At 37.1% G+C, this 27663-nt stretch overlaps 2 protein-coding genes across 2 annotated transcripts in view; both read right to left on the reverse strand.

Moving 5' to 3' along the window:
- ASPM (assembly factor for spindle microtubules) overlaps positions 1 to 8091 on the reverse strand; it is a gene marked incomplete at its 3' end in the record, with an annotated part of 31666 nt that extends 23575 nt beyond the window's left edge. The window contains exons 1-5 of the mRNA XM_082003160.1: positions 6882 to 8091; positions 5100 to 5243; positions 3379 to 4735; positions 1349 to 1450; positions 470 to 616 (exon numbers count right to left, since the gene is read on the reverse strand). Coding sequence (XP_081859286.1) covers positions 470 to 616; positions 1349 to 1450; positions 3379 to 4735; positions 5100 to 5243; positions 6882 to 7184 — 2053 coding nt within the window. The 5' untranslated portion in view covers positions 7185 to 8091. The remainder of the gene's footprint in view (positions 1 to 469; positions 617 to 1348; positions 1451 to 3378; positions 4736 to 5099; positions 5244 to 6881) is intronic.
- Positions 8092 to 12320: 4229 nt separating this feature from the next.
- Positions 12321 to 27055, reverse strand: ZBTB41 (zinc finger and BTB domain containing 41; the record flags this gene model as incomplete). Its single annotated transcript, XM_082003201.1, has 10 exons — positions 12321 to 12964; positions 13735 to 13823; positions 14834 to 14939; positions 16389 to 16495; positions 17020 to 17115; positions 18986 to 19115; positions 20469 to 20616; positions 22997 to 23066; positions 23690 to 23897; positions 25924 to 27055. The coding sequence occupies 10 exons, from the start codon at positions 27053 to 27055 to the stop codon at positions 12321 to 12323; spliced, it is 2730 nt and encodes a 909-aa protein (XP_081859327.1).
- Positions 27056 to 27663: the final 608 nt, after the last annotated feature.

The raw sequence follows: 27663 nt of genomic DNA on the forward strand, positions 1-27663 counted from the left end.
GTGTGTTTCTTATTGCACAGCACAGTCCCCATTCAGGTGTGTGGTATGCTGTGCTTGGTGTGAGCAAGTGCACTATCCACACTTATCACAAGGGGAAAATATGACTCTGAAAAGGGTTAGGTAGTTATAAAATTCTACTGGGATGGGCAGCACTGTCTCCAATGCGAGACCTGCTTTTGTTTAGCATATTTCATATTTTCTTGCATAACCACCACTGAAACACATTACCAAATACTTGGTTTATGATCATCACAGTGCTAAGTCAGAGGCTCAAAAGGAAAACCCAAGTGATACAGAAAAATGAAAACCCAAAAAATCTCCTCTTACCCAAGAGCTTAATCTTACACAAACTAAAGTGAGAAGTTGGGACTAGTGTTAAGCTAGTACTACTATTCATTAACGTTAACAAAGCACATTATATAATGTTTAAGAACATTAAAAGACAAAGTGAAAATTCATGTACTCTTACCTTGTGAGGTGTTTGTTTTTACATTGAAGTCATCAGGGGTAAGTACAAAATTTAACCACCAGGTGAAACCTCGTTGCTGCTTCTCCTTCCAACGCTCATCATAAAACATGTTTTTAGCAGCAAAAGGCATTGGGTGTCTAGGGATGACTTTAAAAAAAATAAAAAATGTAAGTCTCTGATAACCAATATGCATTTCATTGTGGAAAGGATTAATGTTTGACATTCCATTTAGCACTATAGCAGAAAAAAGCAGATTGTTAGAATCTTCAGTGACTTGCAGATCACCCACCATTAAATAAAGATTAGCCACAAAATCAGCCACATGAAGTTATTAAAGCAGTAGAACAAAGACAATATTTCTAGAACCTAGGCTGTCTGCAATGCACATCTTGGGGCAAAACCAAGTTGAGTTGGATTACATCCAGAAAGAATCATTTTATAGATGCGTTTTTCTGATCAGGTCAACATAGTATTACTAGCTCTGCAAAATCAGTATCTTTTCGGTAAGAAATTTTCTCTTCTTAGGTATTCTGTTGTTGTATTAAGATGTTATCAGACATGGAAGAGGCATTTCACTGATAACCATCAGTCAGCTGGGAATATACCTTTAATGTAGCTTTTACACTTACAGGAAAAACTGGAGGCAAGTAACATTTACCTTCAACTGGCCTTGTGTTGCAACCAATTTTCTTACAAGTAGTCAAAATGGAACATGAAAGTTTGCATATATTTTTCTAATAAACATTGATTCATTGTAGGTACAATCTTCAATTTCATCTCAACTCTAATCAGTTGGGTCTTACCAACTACCAGCAGTACAGTAATTGTGACATTCAGTTCAGTGTATACTGTTTCACTAAATACCAGAAGTCTGCCTACCTGTTTTCAGTGGTTTCACAAACATTAGGTGAGACTGAGCCAATCCAGGAATGGGTTTACTAATTCTGTTGGTAGTTTTAGATGCTTTCTGAAGTGAAGAACCTATAGGCGTTAACACAAATATCAGCAATAAATATGTCAGTGAATGTTAATGTATAAAGGTTTATATCACTTATAAAGTGTGGAACTGGAGTAATTCCCCATGAACCCATACAAAATACCAGTTATCTCCTGTTGATGGAGAAGGTTAAGCAAAGCAGTTTGACTACAATCAAAAGGGAAAAACAGTTAAGAGTAAATAAGAGCTATCGTATTTCACAGTTATTCCATACACTAAGGAAATATACTGTTTACAATTCATTATCAGATGGATAGAAACACTAAGCTAATTGGTAAAAATATTCATTAGAACATGTGAAAGTATGTATTCCTGTAAGCATCAGGGGTAAGAGGTATAACCTTGACTGGCCTCTTCCCACAGTTTGATGGCATGCTATATTGATACTCATTTCAGAGCAGCCCAACTTGTGTTAAGTTTAGGCATCAAGGCATTAGCTAATAACTATTATCCACCACATAGTGATAGAAGGACTTAAAATAAAACACATGGAAAAAATGGAGATCTAGGCTTCCTCAACATATAAAAATACACACTTTTAACACAATCATTTTGTTACATTGACACCAAATGAAGGATTAAAAAAGTATGCTGTTGCAGATGGACTATAGTTGCTGCCTGACACTACCCGACAAGAAGCAAGAAAAGAGAGAATATAAATTACAGGCTGCACTTTCCTGCTTAGCTGAAGTTTTTCATAGAGCATTCGGTTCTAGAGAAGTGAAGAATTCATTCGAATCTCTCATGCACTTCTAATAAATTTTAAATACATTCTGATAATTTTAAAATTGGATCTTAAATGGATTAAATTAATGATGGGCTTTTCTAAGTTAACTTTTAGTAGTGAAATAACGATTTTTCTTTGTGAAACCCAGAGACGATGCCTATGCAATTAAAAGAATAACAGGTTATATTTCGCAGGAAAAATTTTCAAGAAGAACGTAACTCAAAGCTGTCATCATTTTTGCATTTCACAACTAGGATTAAGAGACACCAAAGTCATTTTGGGCTCACGGAATACTTCCTTGTCCAGCCCATCTATCCGTATCCCAGTAGATGAATAGAAACAACCTGGTAGATAACACAGCTTTTCCAGCTGCACACTAACATTGTTGTGTTATGCTTTTGTGTAGACTATCTTAAAAAGCCCAAAATCAATGTGTGTTACTGAAAGCTCCAAATCAAACAGATCATTTGAACTGAATAAAGCAGTGTATGTTATTTTGATCTAAAAGCCATGATGAATTTTTCCTGTTAGTTATATTGCAGGGACTGCATGAAGATTCTGCAAATTAAATGCTTCTTTCAGTTACAGAGCCTCATTCTTTTTCTCTTCTAGAGCATACTTGGGAACGGGAACATTTAGAAAACTCAGAATACATTGAAATACGAGAAGTTAACTTCTGATCTTCAAGCAAAAAAGTACTGTCAAGCTGTAAAGGCAGAAAGATCTACCCAAGGCTGACAATAAGCTAATTACAGACAGTAAGAAGCACACAGAGTGAATGAGATATGAGAACTACATGTTTGAAAACAAAGGACAACAGCAATGGAGTCAAATATTCACAATGGTAAGTGTAGACATGGTAAATCCCATGCAGCGAGTAAGTTTCTAGTAAATTTGAATTACATAACAAGGGCTCCACTTGAGAACTGCCAGATACTTTTCCTGTTACTGTCATTAAACAGGTTTACAAAAGAATAAAGTAAATTTGAAGCCAGTTACATAGCCAAAACTCTGACCTAGTTTTCAAATTTTTAAAATGCAGATAATATCTAACAAATTGCAAAGGCATACATTTCAGAAACATGAAATATTCCCCACTGTTGCTAGACAGTTCCATTTGATATTTAACTTTCATAATCAAAAGCATCTTCCAGAAAGTGCTAAATGAAGGAAATATTTGCTCACCAGCTTTCTTTCTCTGCCCTACTCTCTCTCGGTTTGTCGATTTGAAGGCTGATGGCCTCACAGTAATATGCATTTTATTGTCCACACTAGATGTAAGAGTTCTTTTTCTTTCCACTTCTTCCACATACGCCGGAGCTGTAACTCTACTATTTTCTACATATATTTCACTTTTCCTCTTACGACACAAAGAAGTTGATCCAGTATATGAATTTACTTTGTCATTGTGACACTTATTTTCAGCTGAAATGGGACCTATAACTGGAAGGTGTTTTGATATTTCTGCTTTTGTATGTACAGGTACCACATTAGCACATTCCATTATCGCTTTACTAAGGCATTTTTTAGATTTTGGCTGGAGGTTTTCCATTCTCTTTTCTTCAGCAGCATCAGGCTTATTTTTGATGACAGTGGCAGAAAGAACTGGACGCTTTTTTGGTTGCTCTCTCCGAGAAGAATGGTGAGTCTGAAATTCCTCTGTAGAAGGAAAACTGAAGTGATTTTCTTTGGGTTTGTCATAATGAACTACCTGTGATTCTACATTATGCTTCTCAAAGACTTCATTTAAGTTTTGTTCTATATGAACATGTGTTTTTGTCTCTACATCTCCATTTTTTTTCCATTTTGAGGGTAGGAATTTCTTTACAACGTAAGTCTCTGTAGCAGACGATATTAAAGCTGCCTCAAGCTTAGGAGTCTTTGATTGTTTATCTGACAAGCTGTCTTTCACAAACTGATCAGGTGACAAAATTGGAACAGACTGCTCTATTATATCTATTTCCACTTGATAACTGTCATTTACAAAAGAATCTGGACTTAAAATTCTCCTTGTACTTAAAACAGGCACAGATGCTGATTGTTCTGGAGTGCAAACTGGTGAAAGTGTACAATTAAGAATTACGTCATTGTTTGAAATGGGCAGTTGTGCTAAGCCAATAGAACTGTATGCACTTTCAGATTTTAATTCATTGTGCTCATTATCAGATTTTTTGACATTACAGCTATCTATTTCAGGCAATAACTCCTCATTTACAGCGGCAGCAATATCTGAGAATGTAGTAGATCTTCTCATTGCAAGCGGTGTGCAAACAGTATTGCAATGTTCCTCTAGCGTTGGTGCAATAGGAGATATTGGCAATTTATTTTCTGAGCCCACAAAAGAGTCATTTCCTGGGGATATACTATTTTGCATTGTGTTCTGATTTTCACAGGGTTGGAGTGGGCTCCTAAGTCTATCCACCTTCTGGGAAACTTGAAAGGTTTTATTAACGTTTTTGACTTTTGAAGTACTTTTTTTAACTTTTATTGAAGCTGATTTTTCTGAAGAGTTTTTCTTTTTTATAGTATCCCAAAGACTCTTCTGAAAAAGAACCATAAATAGAAGTTAGCATTACATATTTTTATGTGTAAAATGAACATTACTAGTGTATTCATTCGAAGTCTAAAAATAACATAAAAAGAACACCTAGTCCAAAATTCACCGTAAGTTATTTCCAGGCTTGAAAACAGTGGTTTTGGTCATGTTTTAATTTTATTCTCTAAGCTGTAATGTACCAGTACCTACTTTCCAACCCAGCTGAAAAAATTTGAAGACAATGGGCATTCCCACAGAATGGGAAACTTATCAATTTTTCATTCTCCTTCATTGAGCTTTCTACTAATAAAAACAGTATTTGTGTCAGCTATGTCAAAGTAATAGAATTAAGACACATAAACGCACTCACCTTTTTCTTCACAGGCTGCTCAGCAACACCCAGGAGCACAGCTTGATGTTTTACAATGCCATTAATAATAAAAGTTACCAGTTCTCTGACTTTTCCTTCTTCTAGTGGTGTCCATGTTACAGAAACAAAGATTCTTTGTCCTGACTATTGGAGAAAAAGAAATGTTTAATATCTAGCACTTAGGTATACTTATGTAATATCAAAGGGCAATCAAATCAAATGAGAAGCTGTATACAGCATGAAGTGATAAACAATTGTTAAATGTTTAAATGTAAATTTTCCCCTCCGACATGTAAATTTAAGCAACCTCTATCAAAAATGTTGTCTTACGAAAAGGGCATATTACTTCTTAATGAAACTAATCAAAGCAAGCAAGAACACATATAAATATATAATATCTATATATAATATTTATATTATATATAAAAACACATATAAATATAATACATAGTAGAAAGGACAAGATTTGAGTAAGGGTAAGTATATGAAATAATGTAATTTTTTGCACACATTAACCAAATAAGTCCTCTAAAGTAATTTTCAGAGAATTATATTTGGACTAACAATCAGAGGTTAATTTTTAGGACCTTAGCTGACTCTAAATAAAGCTGTCACTTTTTTTTTTTTAGTCAAATGACCTGCAAAGATGAGTTCTGACACACAAGTTCATTGAAGAAAAATTAAGACACTGCGAATGAACAAGGAAGTCGTGGAGCTATCTATGTGTGATCTATACAAAGATTCTTCATGCACAGTGATCTCCACCAAATCATTTTGGTGCTCTGCTGATATCAATACTAATAGACCAAAGAATGGTTACATCTCAAGACAAAAATCAAATCGACCATGAAAATGACAAATCTCTCAAGCATTTGATTTATACCGTAAAGCTGGTCAACAATGGCTAGCATTCATTAATTACTGTAGGAACTTGTTATTCAAATACTTCACAGTGAGACTCTTGTCTGTTTTTATAAGCACATTGTGGCAAGAGATCTCAGAGATTTTCCTCTTACAGAGACTCTGGAGAGTCTAGATGACTATAGATACATGTTTGTCTAAATTGTTCTTTTAAAAATCAGCATTGATCGGATGAACCATAGTTTATAATCCCCTGGGAATTGTAAAGACTTATTCCTAGATTAAGCCTGCTCTGCTCTCTATTGTGTTACCAACATGCATTACAGTGAATTGGAATCCTCTTCACGACAAGCTTTCCTCAGCCTTTTCCCCTAAACTGATGTCCTCCAACTTTTTGAGACGTCACTTTTTAAACACCTCTTATTCATCCGTCGCTAAAACTACATTCCCAGAAAACAATATTTTTTTTTTTCCACCTTAACTGCAACATAAAACCAAACCCTGCTGAGCCAGGATTTACTGCTTCCTTAAGCCTGTGACAGCCCCCCGGCCCCGAGAGGCCTAATCCCGCCATCTAGAGCTCCAGAATTGCCCTCCCGTGAGGCACGAACACAGCACCCACCACCACCACCCACAGCGGGGGTGCAGCTTTCAGGGTACCGGCTACCTAAAAACATAGCTCTACGCGCCCAGGTGACACGTGACATCTCCCGGGGGAGGATTACGTCCCAAACTCGTAACACTCGTCACGCCGGCGGAGGGACGTTCTCTGCCGCCGAAGAGCGAGCGGCTCAGGCGGGGAGCGTCCTGGCAACCGCAGGGCACGGCGCGGGGTCCCCTCCACACTCGAGCACACCCAACCACCCCTCCCCGCTCCCTGCCGCAGCTTCGCGGCCCCCGCGCCCCGCCCCTGCCCGCTACCTGCACAGAAAAGCGGCGGTGCTCAATGCTAAAGCCCCTGGCAGAAGCGGGGAAGCGGTCGACGACCACCTCGGCGTCCTCCGCGTTGGGGTTGTCGATGCCCAGGAGACGCGTGCGGGTCGCGCCGACACGCAGGCTGCCGAAGCTGAGGAACGGCGGCCGGGAGAAGTGGCTCAGAACCAGTACAGCGGGGCCTTGGTCCGCGTCTTCCTCGCCCCGCCGGGCGGCCCAGCGCCGCCGCCTAGGGCTGGCGGCGGAGCTCAGCTCCCACACCGCCGCTCCAGCGAAGAAACCCGCGGCCATGCCCGGGGCAGAACCCAGGAGCAGGACGGGCTCCAACTCTCCACACAACCAGCGCGCCGCCACCGCCGCCACACCAACCGCCGCGCCCCCGCCCGCCCGTTCAAACCCGGCACCCCTGCCAATCCCCGCGCGGGACGCCCCGCCCCGCCCCCTCACTTCCCCGCCAATTAGCGCTGGGCGTTTTATTTAAATCGCCCGACCTCGCCGGGGCAGGAGGGGGGCGCCGCCGTGCGGCGGCGGGAGGGAGTGGCCCCGGCCCCCGGCCCCACGCAGTCAGCTGGCCTCCTCCAGCCACCGCGCGTGAAGCTTCCGAGTGCGCGGCCTGGACTGGGGAAGGGGAGGTGGCCTTAGGCTTAGCGCTGGGTAGCTTGAGGGAGGCTTCAAAATTAAAAAAACAAAAAAACAAAAAAACCCGGATTTAGCAAAGCCCCATGCTAAAAAGCTCTTCCTATATTACAAAAAAAAAAAAAAAAAAAAAAAATCAATCAAGCAAAAGGAAACTATTTTTCTAAATATATTTAATTTACAAAATATTTTAAAATAAAACGTAGAATGTGATGCACACAAATTTGATGAAAAATATTTGCCTGATCTGTTTATCTTTCATGAGCTTTAAAACTAATTAGAATACTGTGTTTCCCTGATGTTTAAAAACAAAGGGGCAGAAATCAAAACTTAGCGCAAGCACCCCTGCAAGAAATCCTGTGAAGCAAGCAATGTTAAGACAAAAGAACTTTACTTTTCCATAACAAACAGAATTACACATAGGACTGAGTACTTCTACATTTACAGTATACTTCCTAGCTTTTCCTTACAGCAAAGAATTTCCCCTAAAAGACAACTTTACTTAAAGACTTCCATCTAAAATATCAACCTATACAGATCACATTTAAAACACGTTATCTCATATACCAGTGACAAAATATTATTTCACCTTATTCTTTCGTATAAAAGGACCAACATTTAAACATGATCAAAATGGTTATGGGGGATTCAAAAATTTTTGCCATTGTTACCTTTACTCCATCAACTCCTTTTAAACCAAAGCATTTCCTATGAACCGTGAAAAAGACCCTTACAGGCTTAAGCAAAGTGACTGCCCTGCATTATATTCTGCCAGTGTCGTTCTTCAATGCATATGATAAAACAACCAAAGCACTGTGGGATGACAGTGTAGAAAAAGATCACATGTGACAGTAGTCACAAGGACCTACAGATAAACGCACTCTATTTCCATTAAGCTTCAGTCCTATGGAGAACATGCCATCTGGGTCAGTTACGCATGTACGCTGAATGTCGAAAAAATTCTCGCCTCTTACTGTTTTCGTGGGGGGAAAAAAACTCCATCTGCAACAGCCTTCTCAGAATTCATTCGTAATTCTACATTCACGAACTTCTACACAGCAATTATTTTAAATTTAAAAACTCAAGGATCACTTATACCTTAGCACTCTGTAACACATTTCATGTTTGATCAAGCACGTTAGGAGGCAATTCCTTTGAAGCCTTCTTGAGTTCCGGATGTTCTTTCACACTCGTTACTAGGGAAATAAGCTTAGCTGTTTGATGATACCAAACAAATCTTTTCTCATTGTGTTCTGGCATGACTCATCTTTTAAAATACCTACACAAATAATAACCCAGACTAAAGTAGCACTACATTTTTAAGGAAACCACAGTCTTACAGAAGAGACATCATCATTGTAATTACTCATGTTCAGCATAAAAAGAACCCATGAGAGCCATACCTCCGTAGGAAAAGTGTCAGTGCTCAGAGGAAATTCCAATATAAATAAATAAACTGAACATAAAATTCACTTAAAGAATTATGGGCAGTAACCCAGACAACAACGAGAAATCTGTTTATCAAAAAATACAGAATTCAATGTTAGAACGAGTGCAGTAAGTTCTCAGAACCATGTAGCAATTTAGAGTATCAACATGGACTCGACTCTTCTTCCCAAAGGTCAGCATGTGGAAAGGACCAACTTTTTGCAATGTGTTCTTTAGAGGTGTTTTTAAGAGAGACCCGCTTCTTCATTCTTTGGCAACAAACGGTCAACTGAGTCAATGACTGCCAGATAAAACATAGCCTTTATTGTAAAAGTGCCCTCCAGATCAACAGGACATGCACTCTTGGATGAATACATATACATATTAAAATGGAGGTACCAGACGCCTAAGGAGTTTTGACCCATGCAGCTGTGAGGTGTAAATCTCTGCCCTTCAACTTCAGTCCTCTTAAGAGGAACTGTCCTCAATCAAGCAGAGACCAGCTACTTCCACCTACCGAATGAAGTACCAGTCCATGAAAATTTACTTTGCTATATACGAATTTTAAATAGATGTAAAGCCATAAGAATTATAGGTTGTGGTATTAAAAAAATAAAAACTATGTATCTAGCACATAAGCTTTCCTACTTTCTTTCACTGTCAACTGGCAATGATCCAGCCTGACCAGCAGGTAAAAACACTAACTAGTAGAGTTATCTGCAAACAAAAGAACGCCAAAGAACTAGTAGGTCATTTTTTCCAGGAATGACTAGTAATTCTGGTCACCCAAACAGCAAAGATAGCGCTCGTTTTTCTGAAAAACGAGTCCTTTTGTAGTCTGTTTCTTGTTGGGCACCCAAAACCATGAAGCCCTTTGGAAGATATAGACCTTAATGTTTTCTGAATAATCAACTGAACTAGAGAAAAAGCCATTATTCGGAATATATAAAAGGCACAATCATGAAAGAACTTTAAAAAGGACATTATCAAGTAAATATGCTCCAAATTCCATTTTAGTATTTTCCTAGAGTGCCTTCCAGACAGACTGGATTTTAAAAGAAAAAGGTTACCAACTAATTGGTAACTAATAGTTACCAACTATTTTTAAGCCACTGTTTTGTCAAAACCCTACAACATTTTTTTCTACTGTAGGACAGAAAAGACAAGAAATAACAAAGAGTTAGGGTTTTTAGTCTGAGAACTGCACTGACACCATTGATGTCGGGTTATTTTTAACAGTACAATCACAAACGCTGGAAATCATGTTTCATGTCCACATGCAGTAATATGAATATGATAGATACATGTCAACTTGAAAACTACACCTATAACAGCTGTTTTCAAGCCATGGAGTGTAAAGACAACAGAAACAGTTTTATTTTGAAAGGATATGAAGGTGGAGTTAGAAAGCAGGAAGGGTAGTACTTGATAGTGTCCTTTCAGATGGTGGCATTCAATGGCCTTATTATTGCTGTATATTTGCTAGTATTCAGCTTCTTACCAGATATATTTACAGCATGTCAGTCTGAACATTCCCAGAGCACAGCTCTAAATTTTACTTTAGAGATACAAACATAGAAGAGTTAAACATATGTAGTCCTGTTTTAAAAACTGAACTTTTAAAGTTTAGGACTTCTATTGTGCTTCTTTGGCTAAGTCCTATTTAAATATCGATAACATTTAAAATTCTATAACTCTGCCACTATCTAACAGCTAACAGAAATCTTTGGTGTGTTTAGGCTAAGAATCCATTAGGGTACAAGCTTCAAAATATGAACATTCAGGCAGCTCTGGCCCCTCTCCTGCAAACTGCTCAACACTGAAGTAGATGGGGATTAACAGAATCTAACACTGAAGTATGTGAATGGGATTTAAAATGATCCATGTCACTTAGGGTTTATAGAACTGCAAAGATAAAAGGACCTTTCCACCACAGATCACTTGTGCTCAGGACATTGGATAAATTTAACAGTTACAATAATACACATATACCCAGTCTCCCATTTTAAAGTTTCTTTAAGGTAATAATTTAAGAATAGGGAAGACTGGGGACAATTTTGCCTTATTATGTAATTCTTGTGAGGAATAATGAAGATTATAAAATTACTTCAGATACTTTCTTTGGCATAATATTCACCAAACACACACAGAATAAATATTTTTAAAGTAGGCTTAAAACAGAAAGCTTGATGAGGTTAAATTATACTAGATTTCATGGTGAATTACACTAGACTTGTAGTTCAAAATGGTTCTTTTGGAAAAAACCCTTATGCCTAGTAAATAAAAAGGTAAAAGTAAGTAAAGACATAAAATTCTCAAGAATTTGACTTTATGTACTGTACAAGAAAGTGAGAAACAAAGCAATTTCATTAGCAACTCATATGAGTTTTATAATTACTGATTATTTCTTTTTTTTTAAATAGAAGTTGAGTACTGTTATGGAAATAATATCCTTTCAATTCCTTCTCTATCACAGATAACCTGAAAACGGGCATGTGTCCCATGTGGGACCCTGGTATAACTTACACAAGAATAAACCATGCCAATCCTTTATGACCGTTCATAGATTAAAATGACCTCGCAAATACTCCCATTTCTTTCAAAGTTAGAGTGTGGGGCACACTTTAGACAAAATTGAAAAAGCAAGAAAAATGCATATTAAAATTATATAGGACTAGCTGTAGAAAATTAGACAATACCATTGTCTAGATCTTTTCACATAATTCTGTATTAGAGATCAAGGAAGAATTAAGACGCCAAATTTAGGCAGCGTCAGGGGGAGGTGATACTCGGGGGGATCACCAAAAACCCTGTTTAGTGTCTTCATAAAATATCTGACTCGATTTTCAGAGGAATTTAGTTCCTGTGTCCATTGGCTAGGCTCTAGAGTCTGGCAGACTTCCAGTTTGTGTGAAACTTAATTATAAGTTTGTGTTTTATATCCTTGCCTGCCCTTACAACTTTTAACAAACTTGATACAGTCTTTATTCTTCCAGAATGCTTTCTCTTACACTTAAAACATTAACTCAAAGTGAGATGCAGGAAGGCAAACAATTTTTTTAAATTTATAGCCAGATATGTAATTACATTTTTCAGCCACTACCCTTAAAAGGTATTTCAGAGCATAATTTTTAAAAGACCACCTATAAGATTTTTAAAAACTCTTAAAATCACGAGAAACACTCTTTCAGTATGCATCAAAACGTGCCTAAATGTTCAAATATTATGTAAACAAACCTGTTTTTCCAAAACTATGCAGAAGACTCATGAGTCCAAATAAAATATAAAATATAAATCTTAATTGCCATATCAGCCTTCTGTAGGCTAATGGCTTAGTAACTTAGGTGGAATGTTATGGTCTGATCATGAATGTTCATTGTTTGAAATATTCTGTACAGTAGGAGCTGTATCTAGCCCCAGCAAAGTTCCAAGATATGACTGGTCTCTAGGATCCAACATTTGCTCAGGCCTTACAGGATGAACAATATTTGCAGGTTGTGGAGTAAGAGTGTATTTTTCTAGAAATGATAGATCTGTTGCTCGTTGATAATCTGTCTGCTCAGGTTGTGGAGGAAGAATGCCATGTGACTGCGTAGTATGCTGCACTAGATCAGCTTGTGGATCAGACATCTGAACTGGTACCAGAGTCACAGGCACACATACTTCTGTAGATACATCCTGTAGCAAAGTTTTGGCTTCCGACTGATACGCTTTGGACTGTTCCACATATTGCTTATCCTCAGTTTGGTAAACTTTGTCATCAGAGGTGTACTGGACTGGTAAGGAGACTAGCTTTTCCTCTGAAGAAGATGTCAATGCCTCTTCTGCAGCCTTTGATCCATGAACATGATCGATATGATATTTCAGCTTGTCTTTTCGTTTAAATGTTGCATTGCAGTGTTGGCAATTAAAAGGTCGAGCATCTGAATGAATAACCATGTGTTTTGTTAATGTCTTCTTAATTCTAAAAGACTGATTACAGATTTGACATTTGTAGGGTTTCTCGCCTGTAAAGACAGAGAAGTAAGAATCAGGTATTCTGAGTAACACCATATCACACAAATATGCAAATGGATTATGGCATAGAGACCTAGTACAAAACAATTTTACTGAAAACAAAGAGCATATGTTTAGCATCAATTTTGAAATCAAGGGAGCCATTAGAAGTTTGTTTAGAAGTTATGTTAACGTGCCCTTCTCCTTACATCAATTCTCTCAACACTTGGGATTTCTGTCAGGTACACACAAAGATAATCAGAATAGAAACCAAATGAAAAAAGAACAGTCTTTAAACTGTTACAAAACTGCTATTAAATGAGCTCAATTTGTATTCCTATACATTTTGAAGAGACAATGATCTTCCCAAACATAAGGCGGGAAAACCAAAGTCAAACAGGTAAGGATATAAACCTTTCTAAAGGGATCAAATCCTTGTTTAGATTACCACTTGAAATGGAGTATTCTCTGGACCACAAAAATGATTAGAAGGTCTAGGTAAATTTGGCAAGAACATGCACCAGTAAACTAAAGGAGGAGGTGCAGAGAGCATACCACAAACCTGTGTTGATGATTTATCAGTATTTCAACTGGTATGTTCCGAAGGTAGTATTCAGGAGTAACCGACATATGAGATAGAATAAAAAGTCTTGCTGCTTCCTGCTACTCTTGCCCTGAATGCTCAACAACTATGATGAATTAAATAATCCCATCAATGTTGATGCATAAAAATACATTCCTACGTATTTCGTGGTTTCGTTGGAGTTTATTTTGTTTTTACCTGAATGTGTCCTAAAATGCATTTCCAAACTTGATTTCCCTTTGAAAACTTTCTTACAGACTTCACACTGGTGAAACGTGGCTTTGTATCTTTAAAGAAGAAAAGATACTTCACGTTAGATACTTTTTTTTAAACCAACTAACAATAAAGCTACGTGCACAGTCCTTTCTGAAATCTTTAACTACAAAATAGCCGAGCATCAAAGTTTCCAAATTTCCTCACTTATGTTCCTATTTCCTGGCATCTGCAGGATCAATTAGATTCTTCTAAATATTCAATCTTATTCTTTGCTGGGATTAGCACTTTCTATTCAAAGAGCAAAAGCCACTAAAACTTCTTTTCTGACCCCAGAAACATCCTTAAGTAACAGCTTTTGCCCAAAATCCACAAGAGGCTTTCATTTTGGCAGAATTATGCCATAAATAAAGTACTAGGAATGGTTTAGGCTACTGGCTACCAAGAAAAAACAAACAGAATAAGCAGACAATGTACTATACTTTCAACACAGACACATCTGTAACAGCTTCTACACAATGCTAATGAGTAGAAGCCATTAAACCACCTCATTTGCAAAACAACTAGGTCTCAGCTTATTTTAAATCTCTGAAAGGCTTATTTCTGGAGCTCAAGAATTTTAAAAATCTACTGTATTTTCAATTTATAGACATAACTCAGGTTTCCAAGTTTTTATCTACTTTCAGAGCCACTAATCTACCAGCTTCTAAAATACCTAAGTGTGCAATAGTTCTGAGAGTGCTCAAATGATGTCCAATAATTGAGTCTTAACTAGTCTGCAATTACAATATCACAAGCAAACCATCAATTTACAACAACATTGAGACAGCTAATTGACAGATTAAAATTTGATACTTTTATTGGTTTTATTTTATTTACTTAATTATGCTACAAAAAAAACATCTTGCTTAAACTGTGAAAATAATTTTCTGACATGTGCTTCAAACCATTATCTCCATCAAGACTAAGGTAATGGGCATGACAAACACAAAGACTACTAGAATTCTGCACAAACTTGCAAGTCCCAGCAAAATCAGTTACAGTACAGACGAATTTACGCAATTGTAAAAAAACCCACACTTACTTCTGCCAGACTTTTTCTCCTAGATGAACACTTTTATAATGAACAGTAAGGTGATCTCTACGGCCAAAACATTTTCCACATTCCTCACACTGATGTGCTTTTTCACCTACAAGGGCAAAATTCAATAAATTTTGGTTAAATCTTCTGGAACTTATTAAATGTCTACAAGCTGTAATTGTAAAACATACTGTAGATCCATGTTCACAACGTTCAGCCAATCAAGCTCTTCCATATCTTACTCAGAGAAGGATTCTCTGTTACCAAAGAACAAAATGCCAGAGGTAGGTTGGTTCCCGACTAAGGATTTTTACCACTTGTTGACTATTACTGACCGTCTGTCATTTCTACAAAGAAATTCACATTCATAAGAGACACTTCCCCAAACACGCACTGCATGAGAGGTACAAGTCAATGACTAGGAATCTATTCTCTTCATTATGACCCGAAATGCGGTATCATCAATAATTCAGGGGCTTTAAAAAGAAAAGCTTATTTAAACACACCTATTATTTTCAGCTACTAGTTTTTAGATCTTAAAATTACATAATAATATTTGTCTTTGTAATTATCCTGATTTACATAATTACCTTTTTCTTTTATGCTGCTGTTTAAAAGTATCTTGATTCTTTTTAGTCATCTTGAGATCTTCCACAAAGTGGCAGAATATTTCTTCTCAAGTAAGTAGGAGGAGTGTGGACAGTCAAAGAATGTAACTTTCTAGAGGGGGGAAAAGCAAATAGAGTAGAAAAGAGGATTTTTTGGGTTTTTTTTTTTTTACTTGAGTTTTCAAAGATTTCTTTATTTTATAGCAGGCATTATGATTTCAAACATCAAAAAAGAAGCTGTCCTTCAAAATAAAGGCTCAGTAAGTTTAAACGCTGATCACTTTTATATTTTCATGCTGCCTAGTATTTTGCCTCCTAGAAGGCCCCATTCCCTTTGGATCCTATTCCGAAAAAGGAAAAGTCCCTAGTGAATCTTGGCTCTTCCTATACATTTGATAACCCTTCTACTCTCAGTGCAACAGATGATTTTTCTTCCTCCTGATCATCCCCACCTGGCTTTTCTCCAGGTTGACTCCCATCACCTTCCTTCCTTCCTTCCCTCTTCTCTGTAACAGACTTCAGAAAACACCTTTTTGATGTTCTTACATTAAAGTGATCAGTGTACAAACTTTGACAGCAACTATGACAGCTTCTTCTGTGTTGTGGTAATAATGTTTCACACAATTGCTATTAAAAAAAGAAATCTGAACTCATTAAAAAATCCTCCTTTTTCACTTTTGCTTTTTTTATTATTATTTTTAAAGCAATTCACTGTTACATGTTTTTGACTGTCCCTCGGCTTTCTATGTTAACGTGGAGGAAACACTTGGCTTTTAAATCTTACAAACATGTAAGATTAACCCTACTGTAGTAGACCTTAAAAATAGTGAGAGGAACTTTTATCACGCCTAGAACATTGCATGTACTGAAAAAAGATCCATAATTAATTTTTTTTTTTATCTTATTTCAAAACAGTAATTTTGAAGCCAATTTTCAAAGAAAATGCCTACCTGAGTGTATTTTTTTGTGTTTTGTCAGATGGTCATGCCGAATAAATGTTTTCCCACATTCTTCACATTCGTATCTCTTGTCATCATGATGGACTCTTAGATGAAGTCTGCATATTTACAGTCAAATATAACCATAAAATGCAATATTGTTAAAATAACCTGTACTGCTAATTCAATTGAAAATACCAGAAAACACAGTCTATAATGCTTCACACAAATATCAGGAAAAAACTTTCTGTTGAGGTATGCTTAAACTGTTAAACAGTTTATGAGCTAAACTCTCACATCTAACGTTAATTTAGTAGGACATTTTAGTCTTCCACTTATTTTCTCTTTGAATAACAAAGAGAAATAACTGCAAAAGTTTTAGATGTGCAGGATAGTCAACTTTGTTAGAAGATTGGTATGGGATTCTATCTGTGTTTAAACCACTAACGTATTAAAAATCAAATGACTCCTCACAGATTATTAATATATTTTCAATAATTAAGCATGTCTAAAGCATTTACTGATGCTCTCAGAGTTGGAAAAAATCAAAACACATACATTACAAAGAATTATGTCGATAACATGAATGCATATATATGACCAAATAAGCAAGACAGTTTTGCAGTTTAAGTAAGAGCTGTACCTGTAAGAGCTTCCATGACGAAAACTCTGTCCACAAATACTGCAAAGATGAGGCTTCTCTCCACTGTGAATTCTCAGATGTTCTTTCAAAGTTGTTCTGTTTAACAAAGGCAGTAAAATTTAATTTTAAGCAATGTCACTGCCACTGTAAAGTGAAACAGACCATCATTTTCTCAATTTCTTTAACTCTGATGGATCACAATATATCCAAATAACTGCATCAATTTTTTCAGATACACACACATACACATACATTCAAAGGCAGTATGGCAACCTGCTATTTCCTGAACCAGCTGGGTCTAGAAACAATACAAAGAAAGAAACAAAACATCATCCCAACATACACTTGGACAACATCTGTTAAAGAAAACCTCAATTTGACACTATTTTCTATGTAGTAATTTCCTGTTACTATATGTATACCTAAGCCAGAGCTTTAAAGTCAGACTTGAAGAAAATCTAGATCATGGATGTTAATTTAACTTAACCCAGCACAGAGCTTATTTAAATACATATATATTTATAAACACATGTATACGTATACGTATGTAAGTCTACTGTTACTATTGCTTTTCCAATGCAGGAAAAAAAAAAAAGTGCACATAGTGAAAATCCCTCTCAAGCAAAGGAATAGGACAATAAAATTTACTGTATGCACAGCTGATAAGTGTGTCAACTCAACAAAAGGGAAAACTCCTTCATCTCCTTCCAGTATTTATTATAAATATTATTTTTTGAAGATTTTTTTTTTATGCTTTACACAAAAATTTTGACTTTTCTAATGAGAGCAACAACATTTAAATATTCAACTGCCTAACAATGTAAATGAAACTTGAGGTGTGCAAACTTACTTTTTTCAAACAGAAATTATTCTTGCAGTTATATCTGTGCTTATAGCTTGTTTGTTTACTATTTCAGTATTGCATTAGTACATTTTCTTTTAACACACACATACCCTATTGACCTAGACATACCCTACTGACCCTACTAGAAAATGCACATTACCAACAAAACCCATTAGGGACAAATATTCCTCTTACAATACTTCTGGGGGAGTCTTTGCCAGTCATTGGAAAAAAAATTAAAAATCAAGAAAACATATTGCAGTATACAAACTCAAATCTTTTCATATTCCCCAAATAGAACATAACTAGAATCTTAGTCACAGTTATTGAGACGAAGCTGTATTCTGTCAAAATTTAAAAAAAAATAAGCCTTATAAACTTTTTATGTTTCAGAACCTGAACATAAACCACCACTTGGAAAACTTAAAAGATCTCCTTTATAGAACAGTGCAAGACACCTGCACTGAAGCCATGTTAGCAACCATTTAAAGTTCATTTTTTTTTCCCCTCATACATGTAGAATGGAAAAGGGGGGTGGGGTGGGGAGCAGGGAATCTTATTTCTAGTTTTTCTATGCTCTTTTTCTATATAGTAGAATTTATCAGCCAACTTTTAGAGCTTCCACTTTTCAAAGAGCTAAATTAACATTTTTTCCCTCCATTTAGAGACACAACAGCAAAGGTCGTACAGTATTATTCCATCTTCCATGAAACCATGTTTGTACAAGTCCAATTTCTTCTTAGTCATTCCCACCAGTCTTCCTGATCTTCCTGCCCTCATCAGTATATTTACCAAATTATCTGTGGCAGAAAACCCTTTCCCAAACAAATGCAAGATGTTCTTACACAACACAGGAACCCTAAGTGAAGTGAGTTAGAGGTAAGACTTTCTTAATATAGTTCCGCCTCATAACTAATTACCTACAATTGTCACCCTTAATTTTAGAGGTCATCAGAAAATCACAAGCTACCTGGGGCTCTGATGCTACTGTTTAATAACTAGCCCTCTGAAATGGTCTCATTTATGTTAAAAACTCAAAGCTAAAACACAGTCAGAATCAAAGAAAGCATGCTAAATATTCTTCTGTTCTGATGAAGTTCAAGTAGTCAAGCAACTCCTTACCGTTCCCTAACAGATTTTCCACAGATGAAACATGTCCATTTTCTCTTTCCTCCATGAGTACATTCTATATGGCGTTTCAGATTTCCTGTATCGTTAAACTGGCGTCCACAAATATCACAAGGAAAAGGCCCTACAAGGAGACAGACATATATAGTACTGTTAAGTGTCAGTTAAACCAAATGAGATTGGTTACTTGTGAAAACCCTGATCAATTTACAAAGCAAAAGTTTTGCCTAACTGTGCTGGTTTTGGCTGGGGTGGAGTTAATTTTCTTCACAGCAGCTAGTATGGGGTTGTGTTTATGCTGTAAACAGTGCCGATACCACAGGGATGTTTTAGTTATTGCCAAGCTTACACAGAGCCAAGGCCTCTTCTGCTTCTCACCCCACCAGTGAATAGGCTGGGGATGCACAAGAAGCTGGGATGGGTCATAACTGGGACAGCTGACCCCAACTGACCAGAGGGATGTTCCAGACCACATGGTGTCGTGCTCAACATATAAAGCTGGGGGAAGGAGAAAAGGCGGGATATTGGGAGTGTTGCCTTCCCAAGCAACTGCTATGTGTGATGGAGCCCTGCTTTCCTGGAGATGGCTGAACACCTGCCTGCCCATGGGAAGTGGTGAATGAATTCCTTGTTTTGCTTTGCCTATTAAACTGTCCTTATCCCAACCCATGAGTTTTCTCACTTTTACCCTGCCAATTCTCTTTCCCCCATCCTGCTGGCAGGGGCAGTGAATGAGTTGCTGTGTGGTGCTTAGTTGTCGTCTGGAGTTAAACCACTAAGAAATGATTTGATGTTTAGTACAGTCAGCATATTTTAATTAAGACTTTGTGCACTTTCTGTTCAGGTAAGTTATTTCTAACACCTAGTATACTGGCAAGTTTCATGGTTGTAAAGCAAAAATTTAGAATTTATAGTCACAGAATCACAGAATCATTAAGGTTGGAAAAGACCTTTAAGATCATCATGTCCAACACCACCATGCCCACTAAACCATGTCCCTACGTGCCCACGGCTACACGTTTTTTGAACACTAAAAAGTAATTAAGCCCACTTAAGACTGACTGAAAAGCCAAATTCCCATTACTATCACCAGTCTAGTTCCTACCTGGCAGAAATAATTAACGGTAATAAAAAAAGTCTTTGAAATACTTCAAGAGGATAGAAAAAGGTCTTTGGAAAACTTCATGAAGAATCTGACTCCATAGTTGAGAACCAATTTCATGCAAAAAAGTTTTAAAACAAAACTCACCTTAATTCTTCTCCCTCCCCCCGCCTCCTTTGCATTTATTTAGGTACAATACAACACCTCCAAAAAACAGCTGAACAGAAAAGTAAACAACTAACTCTCCCACAAAACCGGAAAGGGGAGAACTGGAAAAGGAAGTGAGGTAGAAACCAGAGTGGTTAGGACATAGAATGGTGGAGGAAGGTTTTACTTTAAATCTACTGTTTACATGTCAGAAGGAAGTTTCTATACCGAGATGGAATTTTTCTTGATGTTTCAGTCTTGCAAATCGGGATTTAAAGTGCTCTTCACAGTAGGTACACTTAAAGGGTTTATCCTGAGAGTGAAGAATCATATGCTCTTCTAAATGAGGTCTTCGAGTGAAAGACTTCTTACAAATCTAAAATGATAATATGCTTTGTCAAAGATACATCAGTTATAACCAGATTTTTTCTCCTATTCATAAATTCTAACAGTTTAGTTCATCTGCTCTCTGCAGCAATGTAAGATTAAACATGTATTCTTCAAAAGCCTACTCTATCCAACTTGTAAAGCCTCGTAGTCAACATCAAAAAAATCTGTGTTCTACATAAACCCTAGTGGACTGCACTACATAAATTAGGGTGACAATCCATGGCAGCGTAAACTACTGGCAACTCTTGCATACAGTTATATGCTCCACCCCCACTTCTTTCTACTGACTCCAGCACTTACCACTCTTTTCGTAGGGTGTTTCAACACCATAACTCAGCAGAAAATAACGCAATGGAAAAAAAACTAAATAGCTTTGGCTTGGTTTTGGATGCTGAAACAGCTCATTTGGACTGTGGTAAAAGCTGTTTTAGCATAAGCTACTGTACAACTAGTGTCATACCTGTCCCTTTATTTCCCCTGGGAAATTCTCCGACAGCATGTATTAAAGAGAAAATGCCAATACCAACAACAAAAAAAAAAACCTCACAATATATTTTAGAGATACAGAACTTTCACAATGTTAAAATTATGTGAGCTTTTTAGTACTGTTTTCAGATTAATCAAAACCAAAACATATAATAATTATAGTAGTCATTAAAGTAAGCATGCAGTTCAATTACAGAATTGAAAACACAGCTCAAATTTCGGCATTTAAACTAGGTATAACAACTTAACATTGGGGTCCTATGCTTTAACATAAATCAACGTGGTGCTCACTGATTTCACTGTGAAACTGTTGTCATTGTTTGTAATACCTGAATCTAGTACTACGTAACTGTCATACATGAAATCGTGCAGTTTTCTCAGAGTACACCTGAATAACACTTTTAGCCTCAGAAAATCAGAAGCAACAGTTTTATTTGTTTAAAAACTCATTAATGTTAAATGTAAGTGTAAGAAAATCTCATACCTGTAAAGTATAATAGCCTTCTTGCTTTTCTTTACTATGAATACTCTACTGTTTCTGTGAATTTGCTCATGTATCTCAAGGATTAAAGTATGGCCACCAAATCCTAGTGTTCACACATGGACTAGAGCATAAATCAACAATCTGAAGAAATCCTGCAGCTTACATCTGTGGCACCTCAGCCCTCAGAACATACTAAACAACCTGTCACAGCTCTTAAGGGTTCTACATGTTCTCTAACTGCTATAAAAGCTAAAATTCTACTCCTGCTTTCAGTTCAAGTCCATTTTCAATGCATGTCAGCAGTACAAGAGCAGCAGCTCACTTTTTAAAAACTTCTACTGAACACAAAATTTTCAAGTAAAAAAAAAAACAAAAACAAAAAAACCCCAAACCACAAACTGGAGTTTACCAAATCATTCGTGTGGTAAGAGTACTTTCTGTGAAATGAACATCAACATGTTGCATGATTGATTCCCACTCTTTAAATGTTTCTTACCAAGTAACAAACAGAATCTGCAATATAACTTCATCTGGAAGATAACACCCTTTGGTCAATCATGTAACACCTCCAACCATGATACCATCACCAGCAGAACAAACACCAAAAATTCCTACAGTTGATATCTCCCAACCTCCTACTACATGTTTATAAGTGAAAGGTCACAAACAAAGCAAGGTTAGTAATTATGTTACAGCACCTAATGTTACAGACACACAGGGGCATATAGCAGTTTGCATAAACAAAACAGTTGCCCTGAAAAAAAAGTAAACCCCGCATTTGAAGCCTTAAAACATTATTTGGCACCAGACAGATGGAGAATGGACGTTCTACAAACTTGTTTTGACAGTAGATGTAGTTTCACACATATACCTCTCCTGCGGAAAATCAAGGAAAGGATTCTATGATTTTACAACCAGAGATAAATTTAGTACAAATTTAGAACTCTCTTGATGTGCATATGCAGCTAAATGAGAAAGTGTTTCATATTTGACATGTATTTTCCTCACTATTGAGAGAACCTTCCAAAAAAGTATACTTTATGGTTATGTTTGATGTGCATAATTAATGGCAGAGTAAATACTCTATTTTTAAAGCATTTGCAACACTCAAATCTAATCATCTGCAAACTGATGTATTTTAACAACAGTAATAACTGATCACATTAAAAAATACTGCCTTCAACTATTTTAGAATTCAATTTCATATCTACCTCGACATAAGCTGTACAGACCAAGTTCAGCCTTTAAATCAGCACATAAAGAGGAAGTTTATACCATCGCTTACGAAGCTTACTGAGATTTCACAGAAATACATACCACATTTTCATTTAAGTATTCATGTCACAAAGCATCATATCTACATAAAAAAACCCAAAAGTACTGAAGTATTGCTTACATCACATTTCCAGCCTTCACTCTTTGTCTTCTTTATAGAAAGAAATTCTTGTACATTCTCTGGATGAAACCTAGGAGAACAACAGAAGCTGAAAGTAGTTATAACTTTCCAAGATGAAGATCACCTAAATACTAGATATCCATTTCTAAGCTTTATGTGGCATGAAAGTTGATCACCAAACCATCAGAACAGAACACCGACAATTAAACAATGCTAAAGGCACAAGTAACTGGAAAGCAGTGTTGACTATAGACTCATATGACAACTGGTAAGAGAGAGGACAGCTTCAATCATAATGCTTTATGGATATTTACAAAGACATAGAAAAAAGCAGTATGTAAATATTAATACCTTGTAATTGAACCTGTCACAAACAGATTATTCACCTAAAGAATCTGCATGAAAATGGTTTATCCACCTATTATCATCAACAGCATAGCATCAACATCTAAAACCAAGTAAGATATGTTATTCTTCCTCCAAATTAAAAGCAACACAAGTATATTAAGACTGCTGCACTCCTTATGGCAGGTTAGTTGATACTGCTAATTTCCATGCCCTTTGAAAAGATATTTATTTGAAACAGTAAAGAAATAATGCTGAATATGCTATGTGCATGCATACATTTGTCTTCGCTTTTGAACTGAAAAAAACAATTCTTCAGACACGCAAGACAAATCTGCTCATACTTGCCTCTTCACATGCTTCGCTAAAGTCTTTTTGCTTGCATGCAGCTTATTGCAGTAGGGACATTTGTGTTCCTTTTTATGAAAGTCAGTATCACTAGAGTGTTTCTTTCGGTGTACTGTCAGGTTGGACTTTGTTGAATAGCGCTGATGACATATATCACACTCAAAAGGTTTCTCACCCGTGTGTACACGCGTATGGCTCTCATATTTGCCTGTACAACAACAAAAAGGTCTGTTCGCATAAACTGTAACAGGTATCACCTACAATATACACATTTAGGATTTGTTCTATAATCTCTCTACAGTCTCTCAAATGCGGTCAAGATCGAAGTACCTTCCACACACATCTAAAGATTTCTACTGGTTTACTCCACTGAAAACTGCATGGTGATCACATGTGTTTGATCCAAGGTTCCTCTATACACTTCCATCTTCACAATTCTTAAGATAAAAAGTAAAAATAAAAGGGCTCTGTATTACTGTTAAAACTGTGCGAGGGTTACAAGCCCCTCTTGTTCAACCCTACAGAATACTCTGTTCTTAAGTACTGAAAGTTAAACTACTACTCTTTCATTACACTGATTGTGAAGTACCTTTTCAGAACAGGGAACAGTCTTGCAACAAACTGGTATTTTTAAGGTACTTTCAAATAAAAAAAAAAACACTGAACGACTGTTACAAATCCTTGCAAATGATCTATATTTGGGATCCAAGATACTACCATAAACAAAAATACTACTCTCTCATTTCTTTTACGCTTGCATTCCCTCTTCTGTTTGCCAGGTTTTTTCTCAGAATAGAATTCCGTCCTGCACCAAGGATCTACCTACCTCAAGTCAATAACAGGCTCTCTGCTTTGTACTAGATTTTTTTTTTTTTCTCTGTAGAATACGCATCATACTTCTGGGAGTTAGATGAGGGGGAAAAAAAAAGGACCATAGCTCAAAAATTTAAAATACAAGTCAATTATCTACCGTAATACAAGCTTATAAAGAAATACTTTATGTATCACTTGTCTTAATGCTATTTCCTATGTATTTTTTGAGCACAAAACTAGAATTCTAAGTTATGAAAGTGCAAAGAGAAAAGGGCTTCCAACGTGTGCAAAGTCAAAATGTACCATCACAACCCTAAATACTCATAAGCCATTTATTTCTGTACGGTAGCCTTTCAATACAAATAACAAAGCTCTCAAATTCAGAAAATTTCCTATGGTACTTTAAATTTAAGATATGGCATTACAAGTACAGTTAAGTCCCACATTTTTAATATTAAATAGCTTCTATGGTACAATTTGTGACCCTGGAAAATTCATTTTACCTCAGCAAGCTAATTCCTACTCACACACAGTGTGTTTAACACACACACCAGCCCCATCCCATTTTCATAAACTCCTAAAATTTCAAAATTATGAAAGACACAATGCATCTATTGTAAGAACACCAAAAATGCCTAGAACTGTTTCCTTTCTAATTCCCATGATTGAAAGGAAGTCAATACCTTACATGACTATAATTCAACATTTATTCCAACTGAAAGAACACAAAAATTCTGGAGGATAGTAGTATTTCACTTTTAATGTGGGAAAGAAGGACAGGAAAGTATTGGATGGGTCAGGACTGGAATTTTTACTCTTCTGATATCTCAAGTAACTATACACCTAGATTTAACTATAACATAAACAGCCCTAACAGGTCAGATTAAGCTGACAAAGTATTACTCGGTGCTAACTACAGACCAGAAATATGAAGCTAGAAGTCAAGAGTGACTAGGTCCTAAGCACATACACATCATGTAGAACAGAAAAATTTCAGGCTGTTTGACAATAGTGCTGTTTTACTGCAGCAATGACAGCTCTGTTACTTAAAATTAATTCAGCAGAAAATACAGTACAGACTTCATGCAATTTATCATTTAATATCTTGCTATATTTCCCTCCTTTTTCAAGGCTGCTTTTACATACCATGCTAACAACCAGAATGCAGAGCAGTGAAAGAGAAACAAATTTAGTATTTGCAGATTTTTCAAATAATGCACTCAGTTCATTTATCGAAACTGTTTAGCACCACAGACATAACAACTTAACACACTTAGAAAAATTAGCAGCATACTGGATCAATGAGACAATCCAGAAATTCTGATCTTCACTCCCTAGGACAGAGAAAATGCTGTTTATTCCCACACGAATAGCACCACCATATGGTAAAAAGGAAAGGAATCAACCTAACTTGCTCTTACCTACTCGATCAAATTTTTTGTCACACTTGGGACATTGCAGTAGTTTTTTGCTACTGCTTTGAATGATGACTGGAGCTAAGCCTTCAGGAATATTTCCCACTGAATCAACTGCCTCAGTTGATTCAGAACCCTCCTCAGTATCATTCTGTTCTTTTTCACTTTGTTCTTCAGACTCTGAATCTTCACCTGACATTTCCTCTTCCTGTCCCTCTTCATCAGCATTGCATTCACTTTCACTGTCTTCAAATTCACTCCTATCAGATGTTTCCTTGTCAGAACTGACTTTTTCCAAATTGCTGTCAGAGGCATCACCACTTTCATTATCACTGTTATCAAATTTAGCTGGACATTTACGGTTTCTTGTAGAACGTCTAGTGGAAAAGCTGGCCTTCTCAACCATTTTTAACCCATGTTTTCTTTCCTGTGAAAGGGATCTGTGGGCTTTAGCCAAATGATTTTCTAAGGACTTCTTGTAACAGAAACTTCGACCACAAAAAGTGCACTGATGACTATTTAATAGTTTACCTGTCAGTTCATTGAGTGTTTCTACTGGTGTAGGTACATCAGTTACCACATCAGTCTGTATGTTAGAAGCACTTTCATTATTTAGTAACTTCACTGCATCTATGATATCTAAAAATTTTGCTGCTTCCAGCACTAATGGAATTTCATTTTTATATACAAAAAACTCAGAGGTGTAGAGAAACTCAAGCAAATGCTGAAAGACAGAATGAGTTACATGATCTAATGTGACGACATCGGTGCTTGGATTTTTGCTCAAGCAGGCGTGAAAATAACTACTCCCAACAGCCACTACAACTTTGTGAGCACTAAATTCTTTTCCTTCTACAATTATAAGTAAATCACAAAATGATGGATGTTTCTGTCTATCGTCATTTAAGTATTTAAGTAGATTTTTGTTATACTGCAACGAGCTAAGGAGCTTTCTCTGTTCTGATGATGGTGAAAGTTCTTGCGAAGATTCAAGCTGATCTGCAGGAGCTATTTCTGCAGACTTTGAGACAATTTCTTGTGCACAGTCTACTACAAGAATCTGCTCTGAAGTATCTTTCTCATGGCCAAGATGAACCTTTTCATTCAGATTTGCAGCGAGCCGTCTCCTTTTCTTCATTGCAGAAGTGCAACTTCAAAATCAGGAGCTTCATAGGTGATTGGCAAAAAATTCTTGTAGAGACTTGGTTCTCCTCCAGACCTTGAGAAAATACGTTAACAGTAATTTCATAATCTGCAAAAGAATTATGGTAAAAATTACTTTTAGCACTTAACTTAGCTTCCTTTTTCAGTAATGCTTTCTGTATTTCCCTCTTTCTCTATGCTGCATACCTTAAGCTTCTATTACATTATTAAAAACTCATCACTGACTATTCCAGACCATGGCGTAACGCTACTCAGAGCGAGAGAACCCACACTGCCTATTATTAGATCTAGAGAAGCAGCTGGGCCTGGTTTTGCTTGTCTCCTAGACGAATGTGGCCTGTGAAATACCGCGGGATGGGCGTCTACTGTTATGATTACACCTAAGGGCATTCGCTTCCCGTTTAACCCCAGCACGGCAAGCCAACCCTTCTGCTTTCCCGCCCGGTGCCCGTCCCTCGGGCCAGCTGGAGAGCCGCCCGGCGCCTGCCAGGGCGGCGGGGCTGCGCGGGCCGCCGGCACGGCCCTCTCCCCGCGCCTGTCACCGCCAAGTGTCAAGTCCGCGGCCGGGCTCCCCGCCTCCCT

The sequence above is a fragment of the Phaethon aethereus genome (genome assembly GCF_964289735.1).
Source record: "Phaethon aethereus genome assembly, chromosome: 8".
Taxonomy (NCBI): Eukaryota; Metazoa; Chordata; class Aves; order Phaethontiformes; family Phaethontidae; genus Phaethon; species Phaethon aethereus.